The sequence below is a fragment of the Hyperolius riggenbachi genome, chromosome 2, assembly GCF_040937935.1.
Source record: "Hyperolius riggenbachi isolate aHypRig1 chromosome 2, aHypRig1.pri, whole genome shotgun sequence".
NCBI classification, from domain to species: Eukaryota; Metazoa; Chordata; class Amphibia; order Anura; family Hyperoliidae; genus Hyperolius; species Hyperolius riggenbachi.
This window is the reverse complement of record NC_090647.1, coordinates 521,659,161-521,670,287: the sequence shown is the minus strand read 5'-3', so window position 1 is coordinate 521,670,287 and position 11,127 is coordinate 521,659,161. Positions and strand designations below refer to the sequence as shown.

The 11,127-nt window shown below is 45.0% G+C and overlaps 1 protein-coding gene across 1 annotated transcript in view; it reads left to right on the top strand.

Annotated features, from left to right (window-relative positions):
* The first annotated feature begins 2,651 nt into the window (after window positions 1–2,651).
* The window catches only part of CYYR1 (cysteine and tyrosine rich 1), an 88,473-nt gene continuing 79,997 nt past the window's right edge, over window positions 2,652–11,127 (top strand). Inside the window, exon 1 of the mRNA XM_068266136.1 lies at window positions 2,652–2,803. Within this exon, the coding sequence (XP_068122237.1) occupies window positions 2,740–2,803 (64 nt within the window). The 5' untranslated portion in view covers window positions 2,652–2,739. The remainder of the gene's footprint in view (window positions 2,804–11,127) is intronic.

Genomic DNA, 11,127 nt, shown 5'->3' with positions numbered 1-11,127 from the left:
AGAGCAGTGCATCCTGCTAACTCTGTTTCTGTACTTGGATCACACTTGCTCTGGTGGAAAAGAGCAGTGGATCCTGCTAGCTACGTTTCTCTACTTGGTTCACACTTGCTCTGGTGGGAAAGAGCAGTGGATCTTTCCTGTCCTATCCCTGAACCCGGATCGCACTCGCTCTGGCGGAAGAGCAGTGGATCTTATCTGACCTATTCCTGTTCTCCTTTTGTCTGTCTGTCTGGAGAAAACGCTTGCGGTTGTCTGCGGTAAGGCAGCCGTTTAGCAAGCGTTCCTGTTATTTGTTCATTTGTGTTCATTCGTTAGGCAGGGTGGCGTGCTTGTCTCTGTTGCGCTTAACGTGCGGAGACCGCGCCGTAAACGCGCTAGACGCTGTTGCGCCTAACGCACGGTGACCACGTTTAGGTATTGCGTTTGTTATTTTCGTTGACATTCTCATTGTATGATATGCTGTGCCTTTCTCTCTGCTCCGGTGCTTAACCTTTACTCTGTCTTGTGTCACCATTGGCAATCGCTACTCTTGCGATTGCGTTCCTACTTTGTTTCTGCTGTTGTGTGTTCACCGTCGCAGGTTGGCGACTAGATTGGTGCACACACATACATTCTGTCCCTGTGCTCATTCTTACTGGCAATCGCATGTCTTGCGATTGCGTTCTTACTTGGTTTCCACTGTTGTGTGTTCGCCGTCGCTGGTTGGCGACTAGATTGGTGGACATACATACATTCCTTCTCTGTGCTTATTCAGTCTTGTGTCACTGTTAGCAATCGCCACCTCTTGCAATTGCTTTCCCACCTGGTATTCACGGTTGTGTGTTCATCGTCGCTCTGGCGACTAGATTGGTGGACACACATACACCCTGTCTCTGTACTCTCTCTCTCTCTTTAAGGGCTATCTTGCCCTGCATTGCTTCCCCTCGTACAATTCCTATCTGGCATCTGTGGCTGTGCAGAGGATCTGTTCCTCTGCACTCCACAGCTCCATCTGCAGGCAGGAATTCCCCTCTACAGGTGCATTGCACCATTGCTGGGTTCTCTCAGATTATACGCTTGTGGAGGATTACCACAGCGTTGACCACGGGAATAATTCCACAATCGTTACACTTACATTGAGTGACAGTGCCAATGAAACCGGCTCCTGACCGGCGCACATCGCTCTGCCGTCATAGAGACGGCAGAGAGAGCAGCCTGCGGCGGGGACAGAGCGGCGTGACCGGCGGGAGCGACGGATTATTGCGGCAATTCGTCGGTATGCAGTGTTTTAGCGTACCAGCTGCCTCTGGTCCTTAAGGGGGCAGAGGCTGCTGGTACTGAAGTGGTTAAGGACTGCAGGCTTGCACTCCCCTAGTGTCCAGGCTATGTTTCACACTTCAGGCCACTGCAGCTTTAAGAGCTCGCTGCAGGGTTGTAAAACTCAGCACACAAATGAATACCTCCCCCTTTTCTGCCCACCAACAGAGCTTTCTGTTGGTGGGCTCTGATCACTGCTGTAATGTTTATTTTTTTTTATTCGTTTGTTTTTTAAATAAATTTCTCTCTTTTTTATTTTTAATTATCCCCTCCCTCCCCCGCCAGCCAATCCCAGCAATCAGCTCTCATAGACATCAGCCTATGAGAGCGGATCGCTCCCTGAGCCTCCCAGGGGGACAGCCGAGTGACCCCCAGTACAGCACTGCCATAGATCGCAGTGTTGTACAATGTAAATAGCCAGCAGTTTCACCATCTAACAGTCTCCTAGTGGCGATCGCCGCTGGGAGACTGATGACGGAGCGGAGCACAAACTTTCCACCTGATGCCTAACCCTAAACCACCCTCCCCCGGTGCCTAACCTTAACCCAGCTGCCAGTCACCCCCCCTCCCCTCCCCCATCACAAGGAAAAAAAAGTACTTCTTGGGGTGCTGCTATAGGCAACAATTGAAATATTAACATTGAGGAATAATTTGGGCACCCGCTATTTACTGTGCAGCGCGGGTGCCCAAATTACCTCTCAATGTCCACAAACTTCCGGCGCTAGAGGGCGTCCAAATTGCCTGCTTTAATTATAAGGCCCCTGGCAGATGGGCTGTTAGGGTCACTACAGCGGGAGGAGGAAGTTATGTTTTGGTGGGCACATGATTTGTAGTTATGTCCCTGGGTGTGGGGGAGGGGCTCATACACACTTTCCGTTCGCCTGGCATTAAAAGTTTCGTAAACAGCAAACCCAGTGTTATCCCAAGAATCAAAAGGGTTTTGTTTTTCTGAGAGCAGGCTTATGTCATATTATCAGTTTAGACGTAAATGGTGCTTAACCGGTTCTCTTTGTGGATTTAAAAAAAAAAATCATAATACTATTTTAAGCCCTATCTGAAAGTTAAGAAACAAAGTTTTCACAAGAGATCCAGCGTGGCTGAGGGGGATATCACACTCTCACACGTAGAGCTGTGTGTCTTTAAAACAAATGCCACCCACCATGCAGAGATATGAAATCTGAGAATGGAGGCATCAGGAAAAGCTATTGGGAGACAAGAGGAAGCAGAGGGGGATTCTCACACACACACAAAGAGGATCTGTGGGGGGGGGGCGGGGGGGGGGGGGACACAGCAGCAGAGTCCCAGCCTTGTGCACAGAGGAGCTGCTGCTGGTGACAAGGGAACAGCTCACACTCATGTGACTGGGAACTATATGAATCAGGACTAGCACACTGGGCTCCTATTCTCGGGACGCTCCCAGCTCAGACTGCCTGGAAAGTTTGGATGGACACAAGCGGCAGCGGCACGTGCCTGCGGATAGCGCTCCTACTCTCTGCGATCGCCACAGGTCAGTACATTGCACTTTTACTCTCACCGGGATACCGGCCAGGGTCGCCAAATTATCCCTTTAAATAGGGACATATTAAAGTGATGCAGGTTCCGGGGCTACTTACACATAATCAGCACCTAAACTGCATCTACCTAGCCACAATATATTATTAGTATTTAGTTATTATATAGCGCCGACATAGTCCGCAGCGCTGTACAGAGTATATTGTCTTGTCACTTAACTGTCCCTCAGAGGGGCTCACAATCTAATCCCTACTATAGTCGTAGGTCTATGTATATATAATGTATATACATAGATCCAGGGCACTATCTGCAAAGAGTTTGTATGTTCTCTCCGTGTCTGCATGGGTTTCCTCCGGGCACTCCGTTTTCCTCCCACATTCCAAAAACATACGGATAAGTTAATTGGCTTCCCCTAAAAAAATTGGCCCTAGACTACAGTACTTACACTACATAATATAGACATATGGCAATGGTAGGGATTAGATAGATTGTGAGCTCCTTTGAGGGACAGTTAGTGACAAGGCAATATATATATATATATATATATACACTGTACAGCTCTGCTTAATATGTCGGCGCTATATAAATAATAATAATAATAATAATAATAATAATATATATGTATGTATATACTATATCAGTGACGGCTAACCTTGGCACTCCAGCTGTGACAAAACTACAAATCCCATCATGCCTCTGCCTCCCCGAGTTATGCTTAGAGCTGTCAGAGTATTGTAATGCCTCATGGGACTTGTAGTTCCACCACAGCTCTAGTGCCAAGGTTAGCCATCACTGTACTATATCATGTAATTAATGTATTGTAATCTAGGGACAATTTAAGGGGAAGGCAATGCACTTTTCTATATGTTTTTGGGATGTGTGAGGAAACTGGAGCGCCCTGAGGAAACCCACACAGACACCGGGAAAACATACAATCTGTACAGATAATGCCTTGGCTGGGACTTGAACCAGGGACCCAGTGCGGCAAGGCTGCTAACCACTTAGCCACCACGCTGCCCGTATAATTTATATGTGTCCGTAGTATAATTCATATGTGTCAGTAATTGAAGGGATGAGTTGGCATCACTGATAACGGCATATTAGTCAGGGCGTCATACAGGAAGTCCCCGACTTAAGAACGATACAAACCGTCTGAAAATGTTGACATTTTATTCCATGGGAATGAGTCAAAACTTTTTTTTTTTCTCAAAAAGACCTTGTAGTTTTTGAGAACATCAATTAAAAAGTTTAAAGTAAAAATGTTTTTTAAACTGGTAAAATAACATTTTTCTACAGTATAATGGCTGGGCAGAGGTGACACAGAGGGGGACACTAAAGGCACAAGGGGACATAGATGGGGAACAGGGGACAGAGATGGCACAGTGTTTCGACTTATGTACAGATTCAGTTTTAGATCCAACCTACAGTCCTGTCTCGTTTGTTAACCATGGACTACCTGTATACTGCTCCGAGGGTGTAGTAGAGAAAAACGTCTAAACCCACCTTCTCCCAGAATACCACCACTAGTGTTGATTATTATCATTATTGTGTATTTATATAGCGCTGGTGTCTTCTATAGTACTTTACAGAGTCCATAGTCTTCTCACTAAGGCCTCGATTCATAAAGCATTCCCGCATTCGGAAATGCTGAAAACTGCTCACTTTACCGACCACACAGCAAAATCTGTATTCATAAAGGCTTTTTCCGCATGAAAAGCCGGAATTCGCGAGCAGAGTGATGAATCACCGCCTCGCGCGGTGATTATCATAGCAAAAGTAACAAGTAGTCAATTCATAAAGATTAGAGGTAGCGGTATGCGGACGGGTATTACCGCTACCTCTGATGTGGCGAGAAGCGTGCGGAATACATTGCAGTGAATGGGACAGACCTCCCAAGCAGCTGCAGAGAGAACACCGCACGGAGGGATTCCGCCTGCTTCTCCTGTTTCCGCATGTCTCCCGACAGCCTAACGCCTGCCTACAGCGGAATATCTCCGCACGCCTGTCACAACTAGCAACATTTTTATGAATTACCACCCTGAATGCGGAAATACCGACAGCGGTGTTTCCCCGCTCGACGTTACCTTCCCGACAGCACTTTTATGAATCGAGGCCTAACTGTCCCCCAGTGAAGCAAAACTCTCAGTTGTCCCTTTTTCAGAGAGACAGTCCCTCTTTAACAACCAAATCCCTCTCTCTTCTTTTTTTTTTTCTTTCGCAACTGATGTACAAATTGATGTAAATATATGTTGTTGTGTTTTTTTACTATAAATTGAATTTTACTGGCTCTAAACGTTTCCCATCTTTGATATATTTGTTATTTTCAAATAATGTTCACATGAAGGAAAACTTATGATGATAGAAGGACCAGTGTTGTTTCAATGAAAACACTGTGTCTTTTGCTTGTGAATCTTTGTGGTACGCATTACTGGGGGGGGGGTGCTATGTGGGCGTGTTAAGAGGTGTGACCAGGGTGAGTATTTAAAGGTGTCATTCTTTCTTATCTCAGAAAGGTGGGAGGTGTGGAGAAACGCACAACAGAAAGGTTGACTGATTGCCTGACACCTTCATTAATTGGCCATTAGGCTTTCAAATGTGATTAGCCCTTTGCAATGTTCCAGTTCATCCCCTGCTAATTCTGGCTACTGTGGATGTGAAAGGAAAAAAAGCTAATTTTATACCATGTTAGGTAACTGGAATATAGGTGCACATGCGCAAAATTTTACTAAAGTTGCGCATGACAATTTCACCTTTACTCACACTGACAAGGTAGTGCATGTTGTACAATTAGAATGTCCCATGCTACCTCGGTAACGTGAGTGTTTGTTATGCATAGTATGCATTGCTTTAATAACAGTTGTCTTACTTGGGCGGGTAGCGCTAAGACTGTAACGTACGCTACTTTGCCAGCGTAAGTAATGGAAAAATTGCAGTGCGCTCTCTGCATACGGAGACTTTGCCAAAGTTTTGTGCATCTGACAAGACAAATATCATTTATATCGCGCTTTTCTCCAGCGGACTCAAAGCGCCAGAGCAGCAGCCACTAGGACACGCTCTATAGGCAGTAGCAGTGTTAGGGAGACTGACCCAAGGTCTCCTACAGAATAGGGACTGACTTACTGAACAGGCAGAGCCGAGATTCAAACCCTGGTCTCCTGTATCAGAGGCAGAGCCCTTAACCATTGTACCATATAGTGCATATAGTGACAGATGAAAAAAAGATTACTCGCGCCTGCGCAGTAGCATGAACCTGATCCAGCCTGGCTATTGGCAAAGAAAGCCGAATGCGAAAAGCCAACATGGGTCGACTTGCAGACTTTCAGGGGTTTCACCGCTGGGGAGGGATATTAATCTAAAGCTGCGCATTAACAGTACACTTTTTCCTTCAGACTCAATCTTTCGCCGCAGTTTTTATCATCAAATTGTATAGAAAACTATGATGGAATCAGAATGTAAAACCTTCTTAAAGCGTTCCGTTAATGGGGATAATCAATAATTGCCTTGCCATTCGTTTTAATTGTTCAAATCGCATCAAAAGATCAAATCTGAAGGAAAAATGTTACTGTTAATATGATATAACACTGTGCCTAGCTGTTTCCTGATTATGGCTATTTCCTGAAGAAATAGAAAGTCTGCAACCAACCAAGTAAAAAAATGAGGTGGCAACAGAAATCAATTATGTTAAAATATTGGCCCTAGGCAATATAGCAGTTTTTTTTCTACCAATGATGGTTACCTGGCTTTTTTGGGAAAGATTTGGTGGAGGCTAGCATTTACCAGGCCCCTGACCTCTCACCAGGCCCTCGGTTACCTTGTGGATGAATCTGCTCTGTTTGGCCACCCCATACATCTGTTGCCGTCTATGACACTCATCTGATATGATGCAGGAGCTATACTCATTCTTTTTCCCATCTACTTAGCAGGCAGTAAAGAACAGCTCAGAGCTGTAAGGAGTATTTGACATACCATGGTTTTTAAACCTTTTTGAATTGATAAGAGATACAAGTAGAAGCAGCAAAATCCTTATAATGGGACTTAAACCTGGCAGAGCTGGCTCCAGAAAAGTGTATTGAATAGGGGCAAAATCAGGAACAGATAAGGTGAGATTACTAATGAGAACAGTTTTGTATATTAGAGGCAGTAGGCCTGATGTAGTACACTGCGGTAGATTTGCAGTACGCAGATTGCAGATTTACCGTTACTAATGCTAGAGGAACACTAACACATTAATGTGCGGTGCGCCCCCTGTGTTAGTAGTGGTAAAATTACTGTGCATGTCCTGAGCATGGCAACTTTACTACAGTGTACGGCATCAGGCCTCAGGGTCCATATTCATTTCACTTTTTCTCCAGGCCTCAGGGTCCATATTCATTTCACTTTTTCTCCAGGCCCCAGGGCCCATATTCATTTCACTTTTTCTCCAGGCCTCAGGGTCCATATTCATTTCACTTTTTCTCCAGGCCCCAGGGCCCATATTCATTTCACTTTTTCTCCAGGCCCCAGGGCCCATATTCATTTCACTTTTTCTCCAGGCCCCAGGGTCCATATTCATTTCACTTTTTCTCCAGGCCCCAGGGCCCATATTCATTTCACTTTTTCTCCAGGCCTCAGGGTCCATATTCATTTCACTTTTTCTCCAGGCCCCAGGGCCCATATTCATTTCACTTTTTCTCCAGGCCCCAGGGCCCATATTCATTTCACTTTTTCTCCAGGCCTCAGGGTCCATATTCATTTCACTTTTTCTCCAGGCCCCAGGGCCCATATTCATTTCACTTTTTCTCCAGGCCCCAGGGCCCATATTCATTTCACTTTTTCTCCAGGCCCCAGGGTCCATATTCATTTCACTTTTTCTCCAGGCCCCAGGGCCCATATTCATTTCTCTTTTTCTCCAGGCCCCAGGGCCCATATTCATTTCACTTTTTCTCCAGGCCCCAGGGCCCATATTCATTTCACTTTTTCTCCAGGCCCCAGGGCCCATATTCATTTCACTTTTTCTCCAGGCCCCAGGGCCCATATTCATTTCACTTTTTCTCCAGGCCCCAGGGTCCATATTCATTTCACTTTTTCTCCAGGCCCCAGGGCCCATATTCATTTCACTTTTTTTCCTACCTTTTCTCCTAGGTGATATTTTCACATCTTATCAATAAAATGACTTTTAACCACTTCTGTGCCAGGGGGGTATTTTTGTGATCTGTGCAGCGTGGGCTCTCCAGCCCACAGCACAGATCAGCTAGCAGCCAGGGCGATCAGACTTCCCCCCTTTTTTTCCCCACTAGGGGGATGTCCTGCTGGAGGGGTCTGATCGCCGCCGGCTGCTTGCGCTTGCAGGGGGGGGCTCTTCAAAGCCCCCCTCCGCAGCGCTTCCTGGCCTCCTTCCCCTTCCCTCCCTCTCCCTCCCCCTGTGAGTGGCGCAGGACGGATTTCCGTCCTGCGCCTGATGGGATAGGCTTTAGCCTATCAGATGCCGGCGATCCCCAGCCAATCACAGGCCGGGGATCGCCGATCTCCTCTACAGCGTTGTATATATGTAAACACCGGGGAAGATCTTCCCCGCGTGTTTACATTTACCCTGCGAGTAGGGATGCTCGGAAAATTCCGCGGAATTATAAATTCCGTGATTCCGGCCGGAATTAGGTCAATTCCGATTCCGGTAATCAAATCGGAATTCCTATACCTCTCAAACGGAATTCCGCGGAAATTTTATAATTCCGACGGAATTTTCCGTAATGACATAAAAAGATCTCCTCCTCCTCCTCCTCCTCCATCCATCCATCCAATGCAGTAGGGAATTGCAGATTTTCAAAACAGCTTATATACCATAGCTGGGATTTGAACCCAGAACCTAGTGTGTAGTAGGTATCTGTCTTACCCTCTAGACCATGACCCACACTGCATGCTAAAGCTGCCGGTAGCATAAACCATACTTCCATTATGATCAATTCGATAGAAAAAGTAGCATGATTAAGGATTTGTACTTTTTGAAAAGCATGCTTATTTAAATACCATAGCTGGGATTTGAACCCAGAACCTAGTGTGTAGTAGGTATCTGTCTTACCCTCTAGACCATGACCCACACTACATGCTAAAGCTGCCGGTAGCATTAACCATACTTCCATTATGATCAATTCGATAGAAAAAGTAGCATGATTAAGGATTTGTACTTTTTGAAAAGCATGCTTATTTATATACCATAGCTGGGATTTGAACCCAGAACCTAGTGTGTAGTAGGTATCTGTCTTACCCTCTAGACCAGGGGTCCCCAAACATTTTGGGTTGAGGGCCGGGTCAACATACTTCAGACCGCTGGTGGGCCGGAGTAAACATAAAATGATGTAGAAGTCTTTGCGGACCAGACAGTGAAGCATACCCAGGTGACAATCTGCAAGCCAATTGGACAGCAGTGTCACCTGATGTGGAATTTGATTGGAAACCAGCAAAATTTCTGCTTTCTGGCTTACATGTGGATGGGGGGTGCTGCACTGCTATTCCATATGTGGACCACCAATATTTAAAGATGTAGCTGACTGCAAGTTTGCTTTCCTAAAACAGAAAGAATTTGCGATAATTCAGGTTGGAGTGAGCTCGAGATGTCTCCCAGGCACCACTGCTGAATATATGCAAATTAACCATTGTACCCTTAGAAGCTAAATACACCTCCAGAACCGCTGGAATGCAATGATGTGTCAGCTTGTTAATATGTACAGAGCCATAATAATCCAACATGCATACAGACTGTTTCGGATTGTTTGATCCTCATCAGTGCATGGCATGGATTAATTTGGCTCTATGGAGTAGGGCTTGTAAATCCGAGAGGCACAGACTAACCAGCAAGCTCATGGGCCATGAGCTTGCTGGTTAGTCTGTGCCTCTCGGATTTACAAGCCCTACTCCATAGAGCCAAATTAATCCATGCCATGCACTGATGAGGATCAAACAATCCGAAACAGTCTGTATGCATGTTGGATTATTATGGCTCTGTACATATTAACAAGCTGACACATCATTGCATTCCAGTGGTTCTGGAGGTGTGTTTAGCTTCTAAGGGTACAATGGTTAATTTGCATATATTCAGCAGTGGTGCCTGGGAGACATCTCGAGCTCACTCCAACCTGAATTATCGCAAATTCTTAACCATGAACTTGCTGGTTAGTCTGTGCCTGATAATACTTAGTAACTGAGGCAGAAATCATTATCTCTCTAGTGAAGTGAGTAACTGCGACTGTGATTATATCAGTGGCATCACCACTTGAGGTTACAGAGTAACTATTTGACTTTGCCTATTTCCTCTGTGCACTTCCACCTTATAGAATGCGCTCCATATGAAAGGCATTAGAGGACTGGAGACAAAGCAGCCTGAAAAGGCATTTAAATGCTCCCGACTCTTCATTACCAGATGAATGGAGGGGTTTTCTGCCAGGATCTGCCCCCAGGGCGGTACAAGTTCCCTGGCCTGGTCATCATAATAAATCATGCGTCAAATAACTTCCATACAGTTAAGCTTGTAGGGTGCCTGAACCATTCAGTATTGTACTAAGCAAAAAATACAATCTGACTTATAACAAATTGATATTCCTTGCCGCTTTTCACCACTGCTGTAACAAATGTATCATCACATCCTCATATGTACGTTAGTCAGCTCATATGTACATTAGTCGGTGCCCCCCCCCCCCCCCCCCCCCTTCCTCAGCCACAGTCAGTACTCTTTAAAGTGAACTTAAAGAGGAACTGTCGCGAAATTGTTAACATTTAAAACACATACAAATAAGGAGTATGTTTATTTCAGAGTAAAATGAGCCATAAATTACTTCTCTCCTATGTTGCTGGCATTTATAGTAAGTAGTAGAAATCTGACATTACCAACACATTTTGGGTTAGTCTATCTCTCCACATGGGATTCTCAGCATGGCCTTTATTCTTTATAAAGACACTCCCTGAAAAAGATTTATACAAAGATGCTGACCAGCCTCCCTGCTCACCGTACACTTTTTTGAAAGTTGGACGAAGCAACTGCCATTCACTAAGAGCATTTCAAAAATAAATAAATCCCTGTGAACCCCCCATGAGGAGATGGGCTAGTCCAAAACCTGTCGGTTCTGTCAAATTTCTACTACTTACGGTAAGTGACAGCAACATAAGAGAAAAGTAATTTATGGCTCATTTTACCCTGGAAGAAACGTACTTCTTAATTGTATATGTTTACATACATTTTAAATTTTAAGAATTTCGTGACAGAGGTCCTTTAAGTGAAAATACACAATTGTGTCTATCCTCTTACTCCTAACAAGATTTATTAGATATCCCACAGTTTTATGTTAGTTT